Source organism: Triturus cristatus, chromosome 3_2, assembly GCF_964204655.1.
Source record: "Triturus cristatus chromosome 3_2, aTriCri1.1, whole genome shotgun sequence".
Taxonomy (NCBI): domain Eukaryota; kingdom Metazoa; phylum Chordata; class Amphibia; order Caudata; family Salamandridae; genus Triturus; species Triturus cristatus.
In genome coordinates this window covers 824,561,241-824,584,410 of record NC_140584.1, presented here as the reverse complement: position 1 = coordinate 824,584,410, position 23,170 = coordinate 824,561,241, and the positions used below count along the sequence as shown (strand labels likewise).

Genomic DNA, 23,170 nt, shown 5'->3' with positions numbered 1-23,170 from the left:
GGGAGGACCTGGCTTGGCAGTTCGGGCTGGACTGTTCCCACGAGGCACAGGGTCAAGACTGATTTGCATATGGCTGGGTTCAAACTGGAACAGCATGGTGAGCAAAAAACCAATGGATTTAGGCCCAGATCTCTGTACTGGGGTGAATGTATGACATTGTTCTGCATTCTGTCTATCAATTGTTGTTTTTGCATTTGCCACATTCTGCACAACCTGAAGTTTGTTCAGGGAGGAACTATTAATGTTCAGATACAAAGTGTTGCAGTAGTCCAGCTGTGAGGTAACCAGAGCAATGATGACTGACTGGTGCAATTCCGATGGAATGTAGGGAATAACCTTTTTCAGGGTCCTCATGATATACAAGCAAGTGCTGACAGTGCGACTGACCTGAGCATCAAAGCTCAAAGAGTCATCAAAGCTGACCCCCAGGTTTTTGGCTGACCTGACAAGAGAGAGGTCCACAGACATCTGCCCACCAAGTGCTTGACCAGATGGATTTTTGAGAACCAAACACAAGCACTTCAGTTTTGTCTGCATTAATCTTCAGGTAGTTGTCCTTCATCCAGCAGATGATGCTGGACATACACTGATTGAACCTCGCTGCCACGCACTGCAGGTCCTAAGAAATGGACATTATGATTTGCTTGTCATCAGCATAAGACAGCACTTAAAAATCAAGTGAATGCACCAGGTCAGCCAAAGGAGCACATAGAGATTGAAAAAGTTAGGGTTCAGAGATGAGCCCTGTGGTACCCCACAGAGAAGACTAAAGCCTTAGCATTGAAGCCTCCACAGCTGACAGTTTGAACGCTGTTGGACAGAATATAGTGGAGAAGCTGCAAGGCTGTCCCACAGACCCTCACTTGCTGCAGACTAGGCCTGGGCGGTAAATTCTGTTCTGCTTGCGGAATTTGGGTAATTTCGCGTTACGCGGAGAACGGGCAATTGCCCAAAGTTCTACGTTCTGCAGCTTTGCGGAATTTTTTGCTTGTTCGTGTTCTCAAAATGCGCGTTCGCAAGAATCTTCCCCCCGAGCATGCAAACAGCGTTCGCAAACAGTAAAAAAGCATCGCGAACAAGCAGATCCGCATGTTCGCGGAGTTTCTGCGTGCTCGCGGAGATTTTTTACTGTTTCGCGGAGCTTTGCGTAGCAAGACTACGCAAATTCAGCCCACACGCTGAACTATCTGTGTCGGAGAGACTGTATCGAATGCTGCCGAGAGGTCGTGCATTATCAAGATAGCCGCCCCACCCTGATCAACCTGGGCATGGATGCTGTTGGTGGCCACGATGAGGGCAGTTTCTGTGCTGTGACCAGCACGAAACCCATTCTGAGAGAGATCTAAAATCTCCTGTGTGTCAAAAAAATGTAATAGGCTCTTGATTGATAAATGTTTCCAAGATTTTTGCAGGCGCTGGAATAAGGAAATAGGGTGGAGTTTTTTTTATGTCATGGGGATCGTCGTTGGCCTTCTTAAGGAGTGGCGTGATAATCGCTTCCTGCCATATACCAGGATAAATTCCAGATTGGAGCGTACAGTTGAACACCTTGCATAGAAAATTGTCAATCGGATCTGGAGCAAGTTGAAATATGGAATGCGTACACAGGTCCGAGGGGGCTCCTGATTTTAAACTCAGCAGTAGATCCTTGGTTTGCTGAATGGAAATCTGGCGGTAGACATCAAGACGATTTTTCAGTAGGACAGTGAGCAGGTTTAACAAAGGAGATTTCCTCTACCACAGGTGGGTCCAGATCTCGAATGATGTTAAGAACCTTTTCTTGGAAATAAACTTCAACTTTGTTGCAAAACTCTTTATTTCACCATTCTTGTGACAAAGGGCTTCTCTAGTTCCAGCAGATTTGGAAGGCACAGTTTTCAAACAAGTGAGTTCTGCATATTGTCACTCAGGGAAATCTCTTCTTCAACCATTCCAGAGAATGGAGTATATTGGGGCAATCTTCTATACTGCCCGGGGCCTAGTCCTTCTTCCTGAAACCAGAAGAATCAAGTTGAGAAATCTGGTACAGGATTTACTTGAAAATTCAGACGCTTTCGGCGAGAGACTGGTTGTGAATCCAAGGGAATAATGGTAAGAGGCGTTCCTGATGTTACCGGTATAGACCTAAAGCTGAGAGGACCAGTGTCTTACATCCTTTCTCCCTTTTTGTCTTCCAGGCAGCAACTTTGAGCATAGTGCCTTGGGCTCATCTACAGCTAGGCCAGGTGGTTTGCCACAACTTGGCTCTCAAGAGTTACAAACAGCTAATCCCTGTGTCTGCTCCAGTTTGCCATGTCCTTCTTTGGTGGCTGACCCCTACACCCCTGGAGAGAGAGACTATCTTTGTGTACCCCAATCCAAAGATTATAACCATGGACGCTAGCAGTCTGGGTTTGGGGGCAGTGGTAGACAACCAGACATCACTGGGCCTCTGGATTCTGTCAAAGCAATTAAACTCATTTAATTGGAAGGACTTAATGGTGGTTTGGAAGGCTCTGCAGTTGTTTGCGATTCAACTAAGAGGGCAGTTGGTTGTTGTATGAATAGACAACCAGGTAGCAATGTCATACTTAAATTGCCAATTTGGGATAGGCTCTACTTCAATCAATCAAGTGACTTGCTAAGCACAACTACTCACCCGTAAGGGTCAGAAGGCACTGTACAGGGGGACTGCTGATCTGTTGAAGGGACTGTGGTTCAGTCGAAGGGCCAGGTCTTGAGGTCCTTCCTGAATTGAGGCAGTGACTGTGATTGCCTGAGGCCTTTGCTGCGAGATAGGAGAAGGATCTTCCTTTGGCTGTGGTCTTGCGGATATGTGGGACTGTGACTAGGGCCAGTTGGGCAGGGCGGAGGTCTCTGGAGGTACGTGGATGTGAGGCTGTGGTTGAGGTACGCAGGTCCCGCGTAGTGTAGGGTTTTGTAGGCGTATGTGAGGAGCTTGAAGGTGACTCTTTTGTTGACTGGGAGCCTTTCACCAAATCAGTTTGCTCACGTCATATGCTCTTGGGGGTAGAACAACCAAAGAGCATCAGAGCAATTCACTACAGGGGACAGTTTAATTATTTAGGCAGACTATCTGAGCCAAATGCTTCCATCCTCCCAGACTTTGTGCTGAGTTCTCTAGTGTTGCAAGAAATCTGCAAAAGCCGGGGAATCCCTGTAGTGGATCAGTTCCCTTTTTATCCCAACTCCTAGTTACCTCTATTTTTTGCGAGGTTCAAGGAGCAGTGGGCAGTGGGCTTGGACGCCTTGATGAGGCCTTGGCCTGCTGGTCTCCTGTATGCATTTTCTCTGATAGTCTTAATTCCAAGGGTTCTAGTGTGACTTTAGAAAGAACCAGCAGAGATGGCCCTGGTCCTTACTTTCTGGCTTAGGAGAGCATGGTTTCCCCTGCGCCGACTAGTGGCAGTAGATGAGGAATGGATTCTCCCACAAGTACCATACCCTCTGAGGTACCCTCTTTGTACTTTACAGACTTTAACCCGATTAGGACTATTGGTTTGGAGCATGAGAGGGAGAGTCTCTAAGTGAGGGTCCTTCGCTCTCTTCAAGCAGCTAGAAGGAAGTCTACCAAGAAGGCTTACGAGCATCATAAGCTTCGTTTGATGTTTGGTGTAGAGCAAGATCTCTTTCGCCAGTTCCAGCATCCATTCCTGATATATTTTAGTACCTCCAGCAGAGTTTTGAAAGGGAGTTGGCAGTCTCTACCCTAAGACTCCAATGGTTCTCAATTAAAATATTACGATTTCCATGGGATTATCTATCCAGGTAGAGCGGATGGCATCTAAATGATTTAACGAGAATGAACTGTTAAGACAGGGAATCCGTTCGCCTTTTCCTTCTTTGGGCCTCCCTCTAGTTCTTTCTCACCTACTTAGACACCCTTATGAACCTTTAGTGGAGGTATCCGAAATGTTTCTTACCCTAAAAGTGTTCTTGGTTGCAATTACTACTTTGAGGAGGTTAGGGAAACTAAATAATTTGGGCTGTTTTCATCCTTATTTAAGAGTTTTCGATGACAGGATCTCTTTGTATCCAACATTTTCGCCTAAAGTCAATTCCACCTTCCAAAGAGACCAGGAGATAATACTTCCTGCATTACAACAGACCAAGAATACCACAGATCTTTTGCTACATCTCTTAGACTTAGTAAGAGCCCTTAGGATCTACTTCTCAAGAACAGCACAATAAAGAATTTCTGTTAATTTTGTCCCTATAAATAGAGGAGAGAAGCAGCTGGCAGGGTTTCCCATCTGAGACATATGCAAGGTTACAACTAGTATCTTTTCTTCAACCTTTGCATCACATTACAAACGCAATGTCGCTCAGGGTTCTGAGTTATCCTTTGGTTCTCAGTTAATTGTATGATTAATATCTATTTAGGTATACTATACTTCTTTTGATTTCTGTTGACACATAATGGTGGTTGTTTCTGTTTGTTACTGAAATTGAGTATTGTGCAAAGAGTGATTACAGCGCAAACTCTGAAAGAGATGAATACAGGGGCAAAATGATAGTAAATTAAACTAAGTAGTATACAGTTGCAAGTAGTCTTTTTTGGGGCTGATGAAGAGGTTGTTGCTTTGGCAGACCTCACATAGTGAGGAATAGGATGAGGGTGGAAGAAGAGAGGTAATGCATGAATTAATTACCGGTAATCTTCATTACTCTGATTCTTCCTAATTCGTCCTGTTACTTACGACATCCCCCCCCAATACTCTGTTCTTTCATCCGTCTTCCTTTTGGACTTGATGAAAAACTGGAACGGGGTGGGGTGAGGGAGGGATTTATGGATAGGCCTTTGACCTCTAATAAACATAGAATAGTTTGACAGTGATTGTCTCAATGGAATGAATGGGCACCTTCACTCACATATAAAGTAATTGTGAAGTGAGGAAGAATTGGAGTAATGAAGATAAGTAAAACAGGCATTCCATTGCAAGTCGAGGAGGCCAATGTTGGGTGCCACATAAGAAGTGGCAAAGGGAAAGCAGCGTGCCCAGGCCTTCAGCTGAGGAAACACAACAGATGCTTCTTACACACTGTATAACAGTCAGTCAGTCAAAACCACTTTAATTGATTAATTAAAATCATAAAAGTACATCACAATAATTCATACACATAATTAAATACATTATAAAATACAATATAATAAACAATTCCTATAGAGATCATCCAGAATAATGAATAAAACATTGGGATCATGGACCAGGCTGGGCATCAAGTTTTTTCCTTGTCCGCACCGCAGCAGTCAAGAAACTAGCAGTATTAAAAATAGTCCATGGGCAATCTAGTAGTTGCAAATACATCAAAGCAGGTTTAACCTGATAAAAACCTTTCCCATAGAACAGTGGTAAAATGTACTTCTTTCTACTTGCTACATAATAATTACAAAATAGAATAAAGTGCGCAGTGTCTTGAATAGAACTATCATCGCATTTACAAAGAGCAGCATCCTCAGGTTTACTCCAACCCTGAAAACTCCCTAAATTAAAATGTATCAGATTAAAACGGAACCTGGTCAACAACCACTGGTGATAATGATTCGTAACCAACTTGAGATAAGGCTCAATCTGGGGAGAGATTAATAATAAAAAGAGGGCCCTTACCGACACTTTGTTTAGTTCCACTCCCTCCCGCTCTTGAGACCTTAGGTTCAGAAACTGAGCCTTAACCCAAGCGATATCACCCTTGGTGATCACATCCGGGTTCTCGTAAATCTCTGGGCGCCCTAGGTTATAAAACATCTTCTTAATGTACGAGAGCCAAGGGATATCGGACGCTCTATCTAGACCAGTACAATCTTTTAAAATTAATCGATTTAGGGAGAGTTCAGGGTTCAGCCATGTTTTCAGCCAGAATATTAAAGGGGCCAGGCTAATATGGTCAGACACGTTCCTGATGTTCTTGATGTATAGAGAAGGTAGGGGATGTTTGGGGGATGGAGAGCACTGATCGGAAAAATTTATTTTCTGCCGTCTGGACCTCCTCCGCTTTTCTATACCCCCAAATGGCAGCACCATAAGTCGCTATAGCCAAACATTTCGCCCTGTAGATCGCAAGGACTGCCTCGCAAGGTTTACCACCCAGACGTCGGGCAAAACTTAATATGGCAGAGGAGGCTCTACCAACACTGTTCTTCTTTGCTGTAAGCTGCGTGGTCCATGAACATCTGTCGTCAAACAGCACCCCCAGGTAGGTAAAAACCTTTACTTTTGTGACCTCGACTCCATTACAATAAAAAATTTTAACTTTATTTTTCCGAGAGCCCAGGGACATGACATGTGATTTGGAACTATTCACCACTAAATCTAGGGAACTCATGAACTCCCCAAAGGAGTTCAGTAGTCTCTGTAGTCCCAAAGGGGTACGAGCCAGTAGGACAGCGTCATCCGCGTACAGCAGAACAGGTAAAGTACTGTTCCCTATACGTGGAATGTCCAAACTGGCCTTGCCTAAAGTTAAATCTAGCCTGTTAATATATAACGTAAAAAGCAGAGGGGCCAGGATACAGCCCTGTCTAACCCCTCTGGCCGATTTAAAGTGGCGTGTGCATTTGCCCTCATGGGATACCCTTACTGCAGCATATAAATCTTGGTGCAATTCCGCTAAGAAATGAACCAAACAGGGGTCAATCTCCAAGTTCAGCAGGATCATCCACAGCTTCGATCTGTTCACCAGATCGAAAGCTGAGGATAGATCCATAAATTCCAAGTGTATAGGACCTTTAGTGGCTTTTGTGTACTTTTTAATTAACAGGTACAAATTAAGGCACTGCTCCATTGTACCTCTTCCAGATCTAAAACCATATTGAGTCTCTGCTAAAATCCCTCTCTCCATCACCCTGTCTGATGTTTTGTTCAGGATCACTTTGCCCAAAATTTTGACCGCTGAATCAATTAATGAGATGGGTCGGTAACAACTCGGGTCACCTCTCTCTCCCTTTTTAAAAACCAGTATGATAATTGATTTGGACCAGGACTCTGGAAACCCACTTACTACACTGGCATTAAAAACATTAGTTAGAATATTACTCCACAACTCAATATCTCCTTTATAGAGATCCAGTGGAACACCATCACGTCCCGGAGCCTTGTTGGAAGCAGAGTCTTTAATGGCCTTCCCCACGTCATGTTTATTAAATACCAAATGGTTAAGGGGGGGGGGGATGTTGCGGGAACCTTAAAAGTATCAAAACTCAAATTGCTAGCATAAATTCGTTCGAAATGGTCCAACCAATCCCCCTCTGGGATATTAATATCAAGAGGGGCACTATCCTCTCCCGTTAAAAGTGGGCTGTTAACTATATTCCAAAACTTTGCACTGTCCTTAAGGACCTCTACCGAGGATAAGGCATCCCAGGCCTCCTTTTTAAGTTTGTTTTTTCGTTTCTGGATGGTTAATTTATAGTCTTTCCTCAGAGCCGAGATTTGGGCCTTGTCCCGGGGTAGCTTTTTTAGAGCAATTAAAAGATTATGGTGGGCCCTGGAGCAGCTAGTGTCAAACCACTTTTTCCCCTGCGAAGGACGTGATTTTCTAGAGATGGTTAGGTCTGTAGCAACCTGGTTACAAATCAAATCAAAGGCAGAAATAATCTCTCCACTGGGGGTGGAAGGGTCCATACATTTACTAAACCCATCTCTGTTTTTCGCCACTAAATTCTCCATAAAATCCTCCGTGACAACTTTAGTCCACTTTATTTTCCTACCATGGTCCCGAGAGGCCAGGCTAGCAGTGGTGTCTCCTTCGGGCAGAAGCCCTTTTCCAATAATAAAATTACCGGATTGTGATCACTAAATGGCGAGCGAAACACCTTATAGCTATAGACCCACCTTAAAAGAGCAGGGGATAGGAAAATATAATCAATAATTGATTCACTATCCCGGGCTTCAAATGTCTCTACCCGTTCACTCTTGGTTAAAAAACAAGGCTCAAAAAGATCCGCCATTTGAAGAAAATCTTCCAGAGCCTCTCCCTTAGTAGAATATTCAAAATGTGGTGGGGCAGAATGCGGTGGACCATGGGGATCGACAATCTTACAATTAAAATCACAAAGATGGGTGTTAAAATCACCCATAAAAATAATTTGAACAAAAGTGGTCTGACGTGCATTATACAATTCTAAAAAATTGTATAACAGGAAAGCACCCCCATTTGCAAGATAAGTGTGCAGTCCCACCGTAAAACTAAAAAGTGCTCTAGAATTACCAATGGGCAATTGTTAGTGACTCCTTGGCCACGATGGAAACAGGAGTAGAGAAAATGCCCCAGCTGTTCACATCTCACAGACTGAGAGCATGTGTGTTAGGAAGTCTGCAAATGGGTGTCAAATTAGCAGAGGTTGAGCCACAATCAGTGTTGTGTTTAGATACATTTATTATCCAAGTTGGGGGAGGGATGCACTGTTCTACACAGCACCTGCACACCCATGTCACATGACACCATGCACCCATTGGCCAGACCAATCCAGGAGTAAGTTAAAAAAAAAAGGAAACAAGACCCTCGTGCCTTCATTCCCGAAGTGGCACCAGTGTTTGTGAGTCCATTACTGTGCTGTACCATTTACCACCTCACAATAATGAAGGTCTTTCACTTCCAAGTCAGTCATTCTCTCCAGCCTTTGTTAAATGGCAGATCTTGGAGTTAATGAAGAGAACTAACTGAAAGTCTTGAATAGCCTAACTGAACACTCTTTACGTTGTGTAACATCGATAGACTACATCTTTTCAACTGACTGTGTCACTTTACAAAGTGTGTAACTATGCTTTCTCCCCACAGAATGCATGTCAAGATCTGATGCAACGTCTTGAACCCATCATGACAAAGAACCCGAGTGGAACCTGGGAGGAATGGGTAAGGGTCATAAAAACTGAAAGCACATCAAGCCATTCGCCAAACTCTCCAGCTATGTTTTTAACTCTGTCTCACCACGTGCATCACCTCCTGCACCACTTCAAAGACACGAACAGCAGCATTTTGCTCATACATAAAGTAGTAAACAAGTTCTGTAGTGGATGCTAAGGATTAGTGAAAATCCTATTGCAGAAGCCTCCACTATGAATATGCATCATCCTGTTTCTTCCTCAGTCTTCCTCTTCAGCAACACACAATGCTGAAGTCTGAGTCTTTCCCTCATGGTCCACGGGGTACTTGAGAGTTACCACCAGAGTTCTCCACCCACAGTCAATAATCCTGTAAGTGTAGAAGTGGGAAATATCTGTAGGGATAATTGACTGCGCTCAGATACATGGATGCTCAAAGGTTGATGTTCAGTCAGGAGTAAATGGTGATGGATCCTCATAGTTGTTGTCTCACACATAGATCTACAGTTACCCACTCCAATGGCCCTACATTTTCAGCTTCAAGTATTGTCCAGCCTATAGCTTCACCACAGTTAGTTCAGTGTCTCTAGGGTGTCTGCTGTTGGCAGGACGCTGTGAAACCGCAGTGTGAGGTAACTAATGGGGATTCACTGCAGCATCCATCTGGTGAGGGCTTTCTAAAGTTCCAGTTAGACTGCTTCTTCAGAGATGCACAAAACCATGAATAGAGGTGGGTCACCAGAGCGACAGCCTACCCTTAAACTGCAGAGACCTCTATTATGCCTGGATCTAAAAGGTCATCAAATTTTGTTCTTCTGCCCACTGACTATGAATGCCCCTGAGAAAAGTCCAAAAAGAGGACCAGGACTACCAACCATGCATGAACTGGAGTGCCTAGAGGCTGAGTGAGCTTGAGGAACTGTTGAGTTCACAGTGGCTGCAAGAGTAGGTTTTGCTAGAGTACTTTCGCAACTACATGTGAACAAGAGTGGAAAGCCATGGGAGTGTTGTGGCAGCTGTTTGAAGATAGAGAGCAGGGAAGGGCATGCTTCGGTGCACAAAAGAAAGTCCCCCTTGACTCCCAGTCTTCACAACTCCAGAGAGTTCCAGGTGTATTATGTGTGATACCATAAAGGGCTTGAGTCATTTTTGATGTGGTGCTTCCACTGTCTCTCTTTCGACATCTAATTCAAAAGATAGGACTTATTTGGTATCCTATTTACTGCACTAGGGGAAACTTCCTGTTCCTCCTGCCTATACCATGGACCTCTCTTCTCCTACAGCCTTCCCTTGTTATCTCATAGCCACTATGACCTCTTTCCCCAATCACTGCCCGTTTCTCTGTCAGCCCTTTTGACTTCTGTACCCCACCTATCCATTTTACGGCCTCTTCCACATTTTTGTCACCTTGCCCCCTACCTTGGGTAAGTTTCTTGCATGGCCCTGTCTACCTTTGTCTCTCACTGGCTCACTCGCCTGCTGCCCCTTTTGCAACCAGCTTAAGAGACTTTACCTGGCCCATGCACTAGACCCCAACAGCCTGTCTCCCGGCCCTTGCAGGTCCCCCTCTAAGCACCAGCAGTTGTCTCTTGCTTTCTGCCATTGCAAGTACCTGATTCTACCAGCATTTAAAATACAGGACAAAATGGACTTCCCTAAAACGGATAAATCAGAAAGGACAATGATTCCAGGAGTCCATGTAGTTTAACCACCACATGGCTCAATGCATGGGCAACCATATTCTACAGTGACTGATTCAGAAAGGTCATGAAACAGGAATAGTACACATCATTAGTGACTGATAACACATCTGCTTGGCAATGGCCTATCTCAGTGGCTCTAAACCTGTTGTCCAGGGACCCCAGGAGGTCCATGAAGCCTTCTCAGTGGCTCTGAGACTGCTTAGAAAATTAAGCAGTAATAACAGAATAATAAATTGTATATAAAAAAAGAAGCACAATTTAAAATTGAGAATTTTAAAGTTCTGTAAATGTGAAGGAATTCGGAATTGGAGGCTAGAAATATGGTAGTATCTTCAGATTGATTATTTTGGAGCAGTGTAAGTGCATCAAACAGAATATAGTATTGATGATTTGTGTATTTGTTTGAGGTATGTTCCTTTTTGTATTTTTTGTGTATTCTTTTACGGTTCAAATCTTTAAAAATGCTTAGGCTGGAGTTCACAGCTTCCAGTAATGACTCAATGGGGGCCCCAGATTTCAATAATGATTCAGTGGGGTTCCATTGCTGATTAGGTGGGGCTACAAAGAATATTTTCATCAAATGGGGGGAGATAGAAGAAGCTGTGATCCATTCAGCTTCCAGGTAGTTATTTATAATCAAAGGGAATGGATCACTTGTAGCTGTCACCAGGGTTCAGGTACCTGTTTCCGATATTTGGTAAAGAACCCTCATTCACGTAAGACGGTTGTGCGGCGGTATATCTTGATTCTCCGCTTTGATTTCAAAAACGTGCATTTTTTCCATAGAAAAACGTTTAAGGTCCTTGCTTAATTTCTGTATTTTATTCTGCGTTAGGTATTCCTTGGTTTCGTTCACCTCACGGTTGATCTCTTCCAACCTCTTTTTGTATACCGTGATTTGTACCATGTTTTTGAGTTTAGCCTCACTTAATTGAATCTTAATGGCGAGGGTGTCAGTTAACACCTTCGATGCGCATAACGGAGCGGTTCCGTCATGCGCATCGTTTGCGCTGTGCGGATGACGGAACCGCTCCGTCATGGCCCCGCCCGCGCACGAACCCTTTAGCACAGCGCGGTAATCCGCGCTGCGCTGAAGGGCTTAATCTTGTTGCGGTCTTGATTATCAGGACAAGGTAGTCCCTGGTGCATTTCCATGAAATGGCTGACCAATCTTTCCTGAAAGCTAGGTCTTGGAGAAAAATTCTAGGTGCGTTATGTACCCAGAGGCCTTTTGGTGCAGCGTTTGCACGAAGATATTCCGTCATAATGACGCCATGAATTGCAGTTTTGACTTGTTCTTTTTTGTCCTCAGATAAAGAGTCCCAATCGTTGTTTTGTGCTACGGATTGTGTAAGATCTCCATCTTGCAAGAGGGAAGGAAGGGAGAGGATTGCGGTAATCTCGTCAGTGGAGTAACTTAATCCTAAATTCTCTGCCATCTTGAAATAAAAGGTTGGATCAGAGGTATTAGTTATCAAGATCCAGCTATTCCTTTGAAGAAGATTATTCAAGGAAAAAAAGAAACTCCCACAGCTGTGCTCTGCTCAATATATTTTAATCAAATGGGGGGAGATAGAAGAAGCTGTGATCCATTCAGCTTCCAGGGAATGGATCACTTGTAGCTGTCACCAGGGTTCAGGTACTTGTTTCCGATATTTGGTAAAGAACCCTCATTCACGTAAGACGGTTGTGCGGCGGCATATCGTGATTCTCCGCCTTGATTTCAAAAACGTGACAGCATCATCATAGGGTTCTAACCATGCTTCCTCCGTCCTGGAGGGAACTATTGGATGTTTCAGTAGTGATCAGGGAAAAAAATAAAAAAGAAGGTGAGGAGTGCTCAAGTGGTGTTAATGATTAAAAAATTCCTCTTGCTACCTGGATTTGACTTTATTCCGTTAGGTGCAAGTAAAACATTTAAAATACAACTATGTGCAGATAGGATATATAAAGAATCCGCTGCAGTCTTAGTCTGAGTGGTCGGTCGACATGTTTCAGCCCCTTGTGCGCCCTGGAGGGTCGGGGGGCTTTCTTCAGGGCCTTAGGTGAACGTGGTGTAGGAGGGAAGTGGATGATGTCCAAATCCAAAATTTGAAAGTTCGAGTGCTACTCGCATGAAATTAGGAAGGGGTAATACCTAGGGGAAGGAAGGAGGAAGAAAGATCAATCCACAGGTACTCATTCATTCAAGGTGGTCCGTGGTCTTCGTAATATAAAAACTCATTCATAAAACAGAAGCAAATATAGATGGCAATTCTTTAAATACATATAGGTTGTATGGTCTTGGCAAGTGGAGATTCGAGCACACTGCAGATGAGGAGATCATATTGCAGAACAACTGAAGTATATACACAAATTTTCATTAAATGTTCATTCCAAAGAAAGTACAGGGTAAAGGACACCCAGATTCTACTTTATTGTGCCTTGTATGTTGCATAATGGTTAAATAAAAAAGGGAAAGAAAATTATCGAGCAAAGTACAAAGCACCCAGTCAGTTCGCTCTGTATACTATTTGTGGGTCTTCATTGTTAAAGGAGAAGATCGGTGATTATTGGAAGTGGTAATCAGTAGTGATACCTAAAGCGTCATGGTTCTAAGGTGTAATGCGTTTTATGTCTACCGGCTAGACCCTCAGGAGTAGTGATATATAACGCATCATAGTTCTAGGGTAAAATGCGTTTTCTCTCCACTGGCTCCTCCATTAGAAGTGGGACTAATGTGCAGTGTCTTGTATGAGGGCTATATTGGCAAAATATACACGTTAAAAGTACCAGTGTCTATGTGGTTAGTAAGTCCAGAAGAAAACAGATAGCGTAGTAGTGCGTACCTTCGAGGTTCGTATTCAGAACTTCGTGAAACAGGGGGGCGTATTTACTGTTAAGGTAAAAGTAGAGAAAAAAATAAAAATAACAGTTTAGCAACTTTGGCAAAAAAAGGGGGGGGATTTAACGTTACGTGTCTTCCTGTGAAGAGGTCACGGTGGTTCTTCCTACCGCGGGTTAGTAACGGGCACGACTTGTGCTGACGCTGTATTCCTGTTTACAGGGAAGACTGGGAGGCGGGATTAAGTAAGCCTGACAATGAATAGAAGAAAAACTAATGCGTGAATGTGTAATGATGATCGGATCTTGATTGCGAGACCTTATCTGAGAAAAAATATGAAAACTCCCAAGTTGGAGTGTATTATTCATAAATAAACTATCAGTATTGCATCGATGATGTCATTTTAAGTTGAAAAGAGAGAGACAGAAAAGAATAAACAAAAAGTTTGTAAATTCATCATTTCAAAAGCGTTTGGAGAAAAGATGGCCAGTGTACATTCGCTACATTGTGTCTGATTTAGCTAGACACTCAACCAGGGTATATCATCATTAAGTCCTTTAAGGTTAGTCTTTAAATGATGCACCCACCTTTGTTCCTTTTCAAAAAGTAGCTTCTCTGCATTGAACGGTTTGGAAATTAAAGTTTCAAGTATAATCCATTTGAGATCGTTCACGCGGTGTGGGTAGTCAATATAGTGACTGCTCATTTTTGTTGTTCCTCGTTTACAGTTTGTGTTGCTCCTGTGTTCACAAATTCGCTGTTTGACTTTGCGACAAGTCATGCCAATATATCTAAGATTACAAGGACATGTAATCATATAAATGGCATGAGTGGTGTTATAATTGGCATGTTGTCGCATTGTCAACTTCAATTGAGGTGTTAGTTCTATGGTTTTGGTGGTCTCTGTCAGGTTGCACACGGAGCACAGTCCACATGGGAAATGGCCGCTCACTGGGGGCAGTCCCCATAGAGTATTCACGGTTGATCTAGGTTTAGATTCTAACGGTCTTGTATGGACCAGAATGTCTTTGTATTTTTTTGTTCGTCTATTAGCGAACAGAGGTTTGGGCCAATCTAGGGTACCTGATGTTAGGATGCGCCAGTTTCTGTTGATGATTTTCTAAAATGAGTTGCTGACTATGCTGTATGTAGTTACACAGGTCAGTTTGTCCGGTGTTGTTATTTTTGATGTCGTTTCTAGAAGGCTCTCTCTTGGCTGATTTCTAGCTCTCTTTTGACATTTGTTGATAATTTTGACAGGGTAGTCTCTTTTGCAAATTTTTGTACAAAGGTCTTGTGCTTGTGTCTTATACTCTTTGAGTTCACTGCAATTCCTTTTGGCTATATGGCAAGTTCTCTCTTAGAGGACGAGGATGGAAACTGTTATATGAAAGCAGACTGTTCTTGGTTTGAAAAAGGTTTTCGTTTTAATGACATTATTTTCAACATAGATATTGAGGTGCAGGAAATCTAGTTGTTCTCTGTTGGCATTGTAAGTGAACTTAAGGCATTGGTCTTGTATATTTATCCAGTTGTGGAAGTCTTGTAGGTCCTCTTCTGAGCCTTCCCAGAACATGATGACATTGTCTATGTATCTTTTCCAAAATTAAATCTTGGATAGAAACGGGTTATTGTCGTTTTGTATGAAGGTGCTTTCAAAATTGCTAACATAGAGACCTGCCACACTAGGAGCGAAGGTACTTCCCATGGAAGTACCGTGGCATTGTTGATAAAGTGTACCGTCATATTCAAAATAGTTTTCGGTGAGGGCCAATGCAACATTCTAAAACAAAATGTCTAGGTGTATGGTATGGCCAGTCTTGTTTAAAAAGCAGATCTTCAAGAGTATTGAGGGTAGACTGTTGTGGTAGGCTCGTATATAGACTTTCCACATCTGATCCCACGAGTAGCATAGTGTCACTGGTAAAGGTCTGGTCTTTCAAATGATTAAGTAGGTCTCGAGTATCTTGCAGATAGGTAGGCGTACGTTGTACCATAGGTCTGAGGTACTGGTCAGCAAACTGGGAAAGGGGTTCGAGAACTGAACCTATACCGGAGACTATTGGGCGTCCTGGTGGAGATTGTCTGGGTTTATGTACTTTGGAGAGAGAATAAAAGTACGGTATTCGTGGGGATTTGGTGCGTAGGAATGAGGCTTCATTCTTAGAAATCCATTTATTAGTTTCTGCTTCTTCCACCATTAGGTTGATCGTTCTTTGTAATCTTGATGTAGGGTCTTCTTTTATTACTTGGTAGAATTTTTTGTCGGATACTAGTTCAAGACATTGTGTATTGTAACTTTCTTTATTCAGTATAACAATGCCTCCACCTTTATCAGCAGGTTTTATGATGATATCCTTGTGTGTTCTGAGTTCTTCCAGGGCTTTCTTTTCTGTAGTTGTAGTGTTCATAAAAGGTTTCCTGATTTGATTGTCAAGATCATTAATTTCTTTCATGATTGCTTGTTCGAAAGCCTGGATCTCTACAGGGATTTGGTGGTTCATGGGACAAAAGGTGGACTTAGGTCTTAAAGAAGTATCGCCTGCGTTGGAAATGTCGGGAATGTCTTCTTTCTTTTGAAAGAAAGCCTTTAGTTTAAGTGTTCTGCAGAATTGAGCGACTTCACTTTGTGGTTTGAAAATATCTAGTGATGGAGTTGGTACAAAGCCTAGTCCTTTATTGAGCACATATTCTTGTTCTTGAGAGAGAGAGTGATGTCAGAAAGGTTGAATATTAGCGAATCACGCTGGTGCTTGGTTTCTCTTTGGTAAGGTTGGACATACTTCTGGTTAGGATTTGTCTCTCCTGGTCTGTCCAAGTGACGCCTCTCCTTCTTCCTCTCTGATTGGTTCGGCCTCTCCCTAAAAAAGGCACCTGTGGTGTGTAGGGTCCCATATAGGGTCCCTGTTGTGATGGTACTGTTTGATATGGGTTAATCCATCCTTGATAGTTCCGAGCAAAAGGGTGGAAAAGGGGGGGTGGATAGTCCCCAAAATGTGGATTCCGCCATATGTTGGGTCTGCGTCTTTGTTTTCGTATATTTGCACCCCTGTATTTGCGTTGTTGCATAGTATCTTCCCCACTCCAGTCTGAGTTACTTGAATGAGTGTTCTTTACCAAATATCGGAAACAAGTACCTGAACCCTGGTGACAGCTACAAGTGATCCCTTCCCCAAGGGGCTAGAAAGAAGTCAAATGGTTAAGAACCACTGTCTGTCTTACAAAATCCTATTTCATGGCATCTGAAGACCATGTCCAATAGGGAAAGATCACATTAGCTTATGACCTTTGAGAATGCCAGAAGAAGTAATTTGAGTTGATATGTATGGTACAAACACATCTATTTTCATTTACAGCCATCAACACTAAAAGGAACCATGGCCCTCATTAACAAAGGGCTTTTTCTTTGCAAACCCTCTGTTTCTGCCCACAGACCACTGTCTAGTCTTAAAAGTTTGTGAAATGTTTCTTTTTTTAAATGCATCCCATTGTCCTTTCAGGAACATGGGTTGCATTAAACAAAAAAAAGATCGATTTGTTAAAAAACGATGACAAACACTGTGGTCTATTGAGCCCAGGCTCCATCCCTGAGATGGCAGTGAATGGCAGTGGGCCGCAACTTGTGACTTATGCCATTAATTTTCATAAGGTAGGCCAAATTGCGATCCTCTATGATTCCGTATTTTCCCTATTGGTACATAGGTTGGTTCACAAAATACCAATATATTTGGTAAAGGTCGATGAGCAAATTGCAGCCACTTTTACCAAATGCATTCATAGTACATGGTGGCCCATGTTTCTGAACTTCAAAATATTTTAAAACTTTTTTTATTTAGTCTACACCACAATCAGGCTTGTTACTGAAGAAATATGTGTTCATTTCTATTGATTCTTAGTAAATGACTTTTTTTTTCTCTAAGAAGTAATCAGCGTTAACCAATGGCCACTTTCTATACTGAGATACTTTTATTTGTGATGATCTTGCTATGCTCACAGGAGGTTTGAAAGTGCTACCTGACATTCATTAGTTTGTCGTCCTTATTAAGACCTTTTGCATAGTGGCCACACAACATTTTCATTTCTGAGGTCACAGACCCTGTAAAAACCTTTTTGTGACGCTGGTTGGAGTGCTTACATTGATCAATGATATCGATAACCTAAACTCCATGCTGTTCAACATTCTTAATGACCCAGGTTCCTTCTATGTCCCTTTTTTCTTCTTTGCTGTCAGGCTTGACACTTATGCAGAGTACTATGATCTCCCTCAAATCACAGCCTGCTGCCTCTGCACGTATAGAACATTGCAAGTCCTCGCAGTAAAACTGGATAAGTCAATAACCTTATTTCATGTCTCAAGGGTTCCCAGGCACCAATGACTTTTTATATGTTTCCCAAAGTGCCCAATCCTATTTGGGTTATAGGAATCGTTAGGGCTGCCTCCCCTGTTGTGAAAGATCGAAGACTAATCTGTATTGGAAAACCTGGAACAGAGCTTGCATCCTGGGATCCCTTGTGACTAGTCGCCTTGTAGAAGGAGATCAAAATAACAAGTATGGGTTCCCAGAGATTCTTCAGTTTGGGCTAGGGAAATTTTGAGTTTCCATTGATTACCAGTATATGTATTCTCCTGTATCCAGTGGCGGCCGTCTTGGCTCGCGGGTGGCAGGGCGGGCGCAGGGGGGAGGGTTGCGGGTGGGCGTAGACAGGGGGTCGTGCAGGTGAAGGAATAAAAAAACAAAAAACGTACCTTTCCGCCGGGTCCCGCGTCTCTGCTTCTGCTCTCCTGCCTCCGACTCCAGTAACAGAAAGCAGGCAGCCAGGCTCCCTCCTCCAAGCCAATCACAACGCTGCAATTATCATCAAGTGTTACCTATTAAACACACTAGAAAACAAGGGAACACAAGGTCAAATTATCAAATTGTGTCACTGCACACAGAGGTCTAAACAAAACCCCCATCAAAAAGAACAACAGTTGCATATGGACTGTTAAGTAGGAAGGGAGTGAACACTCTCCACTTTACCGGATCTCACACCCAAAAACCCTTCCCACGTTGAACCACTGATTACATACCACAACCTCCCGTCACTCCAGTGGACCCGCGTCTACTGAGCAAAGGAAATAAAATAGGCATCTCCCATGTCAAGTGAGCCCTGCTCAGCATCTTCAATCAACATTCTTACCCTTGACGTCATTAAAGTGTTAAACACCTCCCGCCATCAAGGTGAAGTCCCAAGTTCGCTGGAGTGCAAAACACCCCTACTGATGATGAAATTAGCAGAAGATGACTGAAATGTCATTAACTAAGACTCTATATTCAGTCTCCCTTTTCACGTTACGATCTTGAAAGTTGAGATTATAAAACAACACCTAATTTCATAGGCAATCATGACATCCTTCACTCCTCCCAATTAGAGTTCTCTCAGATCATATCTCAATCAGGTAGGAGGCTTCATTCAGCTTGACCTATTGACTGCTTCGAAGTCAGCCACAGATAGATACTAGACTGTCTGGAAAATGAGGCTGGGTCACGTGGACAGCCCTGCGATGTATCTGGTCATTTCAGCCAGAACAGAGTGAGCGAGTGGCGATGAGCGCCTCCACCGCAGGCGCCATGGATATTTCATGCAGTCTCCCAGAAGGTTCACCTGTGTCGCGGCTTCTAAGCCACATCCATCGGGCCATTAAGATGCCATGTATTTAAAGCACACCTGCTTCTGATTGTAGGAAAACTGCCTGTTTCTGAATTGACCTAATTGGAGACGACCCTGGCAAGTACACTACTCAAAAATAGAGCTGGCAAAGTCTGGTGTTTTTTTCCTTGGAAACCATAACCAGGTGTCGCATTTATTGAATAATATAAGAATTACTAAAGCAGTGTTTTGCATTTTGTGTAAGCATAGTGATACACATCAATGCTCATTTTTGAAATAATATTATGTGGGATGCTTCTGCCTCAGAGACACCTTTACCAAAGGAAAACAAAAAGGATTCAAAGATCTAAAACAAAAGTACGAGCTAGCAGAGGGTGGGCGTTTTAGATACACACACGTGAGGCTTTGTGTACTGCGACAAGAGGTGAGACAGGGAGCCGCCAGAGCCCTCACAGGGATGAAGAATGCATTAGAGGACAGGATGACATTTGTAGGCTCCCCAGAACACTATAGAAGACCCAACCAGGCCGCAAAGTCACTTTCCAGAAAGCATTCTGGAAAGAATTAGGGATTGAACTGGATAGGGAGCAACGGCATGGCATCCAAAAGATACACAAATTAAGTCGGGACAAGAAACACTGTTTAAAATGCTACACAGGTGGCCTTACAATACCACAATTACATGTAACACAACCCACAAAATCAGGTGAATGTTGAAGCGGATGCGGAAATTAGGAAACCATTAATCACATGAGCCCTGCTCCAAGATCCAGAGTTTCAGGGAGGACTTTTGTAGATGGCTACGAAAGTCACAGGGAGTTAGATAACAAAGTACCCTGAGGTACCCTGAGCCATATACCTCCTTGCTAACCTAAGATACGGAGTGTCTGTTCTAGAAATGCAACATTGATGTTCTGTGGAAAATGTATAAAATTGCGCGAAACAAAAACTTTTCTCTTTTGAATTGAAATGTTTTTGAATTCTTTGTCTTGCTTACTCTCAAAATGCAGTTTATTTTCAGCGCAAAACTCCCATCTTTATTTTTTGCAGGTGAAGCAAGCTTTCGAAGAATGTATCAGTCTCTCTGCTACTGGATTCTTTAGGTAAAAAATATCTTTCTATCTCTTGTTTTTGGGTGACTTGGGGATTGTTACAATTTTTTAAAATGGCTACCTTTCTCTCAGTTCTTTCTTGAAGATGTGTTTTGTTTCTAGTTTTTCGTATACTGTATTTTGTGTGGGTCTAGTTTTGCCTTTAAGATCACTTTTTTAGTTTTGCCATAGTAGCTCTTAGGAGCCACTAGCAGAAAACTGTTGAATTGTAATTTGTAACTATATGAGTGGTGTTTAGCACAGGAATTGCAAGAAGACTCCATCTGCTGCTTCCCTGCAGGGTGTGATTCCATTGCTGTGCAATATGCCACAGGAACATTACTGTAAGCATGACGAACTGTTCATGAACTATGCAAACCAATGCTAAAGAAGAAATAAAAAGCTTACACTGACATTCTTGAATTGTAACAAAAGGTTCCTTGCTTAACTGAATGGCATACAACACTTATCACACAGGACCGGCTTTAGCGTTGGTGATGCCCAGTCTGACAATCTTTGTTGGCGCCCCCTTCCACGACCTCCTTCCTCAGGGATTCCCTCACTGCCACCCTCTAATGGCGCCCTTCATCTCTCCTTAGCCCTCTCTCGCATTTCTTTATTTTATAGTGCTACTTATCGTATTGTAGACTGTCGGAGCGCTTTACATCACAAACATATTATGCAGATGCAATGAGTCATACAAATGTGTAAATCAATGTATAGATATGCTATTTAAGACTTTGAGGACTGCAAGGTGTAGGAGCTATATGTCATCCATACTGGTAGGCATTAATTGTTAAAACTGCTTTGTCTGGAGAAACGAAGGGACTGATTTACTAAGTTTTTATGATGTGCAGTAACCAAAGTTGCGATACTGCTTTGCGTGAATAGCAGAGAGCACAACAGTACATTATCTACAAAATATGGTGCATTACTCTCATATCCACACAAAATACAAATATGTTATCTGCATGTTATATGCTGTGCTTTGAAGCAGGAACAATAACCTTCTATGCTACTTTAACATGAGTCAAAACTGTGACTAGACAAATCCCAGATAGCGCCATTAAGTGCATTAACCAACAAAGTTATCATGCATTTTTTATTTTTTTCATTATCCCCTGAAAAAAGTTGGGCACACAAGGATCTCTCCAGGCTGCTCTTATCTTGCCTAAACAGGCATAGGTCTTTTGAATGATATAATAGAGCAATAATCAGGGCGTGGGCCCTGGTGCCACTGCACCTGCTGCACAAATGGAAGCTACACCCTGAGTTCAGTTTTGTTAGCAGGGGTAGAAGTGCTTAAAAAGAAATATGGGAACCAGGCTCTCCACATTTCCCAGACATAAATGCTAGCCAATTGTTCACGTTTTAAGATTCTGCAAGGCCCCAACATGGTACTTATATGGAAATGTATATGTACATTTGTGTAATCATTTTTAACTCGACCTTTCCTGTTTGCTTTGTCACTTGTCGTCTGTGAAGTGACATCATGTGTCCCTCTTTCATTTCAAGGACGGCCAATGTCATGGAGATTAAAGAGGGCCAGTAGTGTTCGCTTTGCAGGTTTTTGGGGGGGCAATGCAGCTGGTGCTGATTTCAGAGCACAAATGGCGCCCCCTAAGATTGGTGCCCAGTATGATGGTATCAGTCGTACCGTCCTAAGGCTGCCACTGGTTATACATCCGGAACATGTGAAGATATAAAAACAAAATGATTTTGTTAATTCTAACCTAGTAAACAAACATTCATCTGCAGAAAAGGAGCAATAACCAGGGCCAAAAACCATCTGAGTTGGGTATTGAAGATGACGAAAAGTAGGGGTTTCCAAAGCATTGTGACGCATACTTCTCAGACCAAATTCTCCTTATTTATGAATTAGGCAGGGAATGACTTGAGAAGAAAGCCATCTTGAACTTAGAAGCTATGATAGTATGAAGATCATCTTGGTTTGTAATGCATATGAGGCTAACCACACCCACCTTATGGGGGAAACTGTGTTATCTCTGTATGACAGGCACCAGAAAAGAAACGTTATGTGGAACATCCTGCCCGCCTTCCACCTGCAATTTCTGATCCTCCGCGGTCCCTCGATCTGCAGCTGAAATCCCCAGTCTTGCGTCCCTCAATTATATACTCTCTAAGCCATTTATTTTGAGAAAACTTTGTGATCATGATGTACGGTGAGAGATTTAAAATGCGCATTCCCTGGCACTCTCATGTTAAAATCTAAAGCTATTATTAGCTGAATGTTCACATATGTCTATGACCATATATGGCCTCCAGGCAGGCAGAGCGAGGGGCAGGTCACACGCTCATTTCTGCGTTGGACGCTTTCACACCAGTTATTGCGCGGCCTCTGCCTTGGCCGAAGGTGCTACAAGTCCTTTCTCATCTGGGTTGGGATGTGAAATCCGAAAAGGGTGCTTATCTGTAGGTGTAATTTACCTTTTTATTTCCCCGTGGGATCATTAGACATAACCCAGATATTAAGGATTCACACACCCCACCCTGACTAAGTGTAGGGACACTTGATTCATTTGGTCCTGCAGAAACGTCACAAATTCCTCCTGGACCACTCAAGCGTGAAACATGTCAACCTTTTAAGCACTTAAGCACAAGAGATTGAAATGCTTTGTAACACTTTCCTGACAATCCACACTCACCTGCTTTATAACATGGCCAAGGGGACCCCTGATCAAAACATCTTTCAGTACCCCTTAGGTAGTTCACTACACACACTAGCGTATCCCGACACACCCGCATGCATCATCACGGCTAAAAGAGACGATCTCCGTTAAAGAGCCCTCTTGCCTGGCCCATGGGACTTTGCAGCGTCGGCCCCACGAGGAGCTGAGCTCGATGATGAAGCGTGACACCCACATGGGTGTGTGAGGGTAACAGCTTTCAATAAGGAAGATGCCCTCGCTTCATGTACATTCCAACCGGACATTGTCTTGTAAGGAACAGCTACCCTCCTTTTGTGTAAATATGGAACATAACTAACCTTTTATGGAGGGTCATACGATATTGAATGTTTGTTTTCTTGGGTTTATTTCTCGCTCTGGTGATGCTTTT

The 23,170-nt window shown here is 42.9% G+C and overlaps 1 protein-coding gene across 3 annotated transcripts in view; it reads left to right on the top strand.

The window, feature by feature from the left end:
- The window catches only part of LOC146858231 (aldehyde oxidase-like), a 623,555-nt gene that overhangs the window by 552,037 nt on the left and 48,348 nt on the right, over window positions 1-23,170 (top strand). For all 3 annotated transcript variants that reach the window (XM_085649038.1, XM_085649037.1, XM_085649036.1), the window contains 2 exons: window positions 8,779-8,853; window positions 20,052-20,104. In XM_085649038.1, the coding sequence (XP_085505164.1) occupies window positions 8,779-8,853; window positions 20,052-20,104 (128 nt within the window). The remainder of the gene's footprint in view (window positions 1-8,778; window positions 8,854-20,051; window positions 20,105-23,170) is intronic.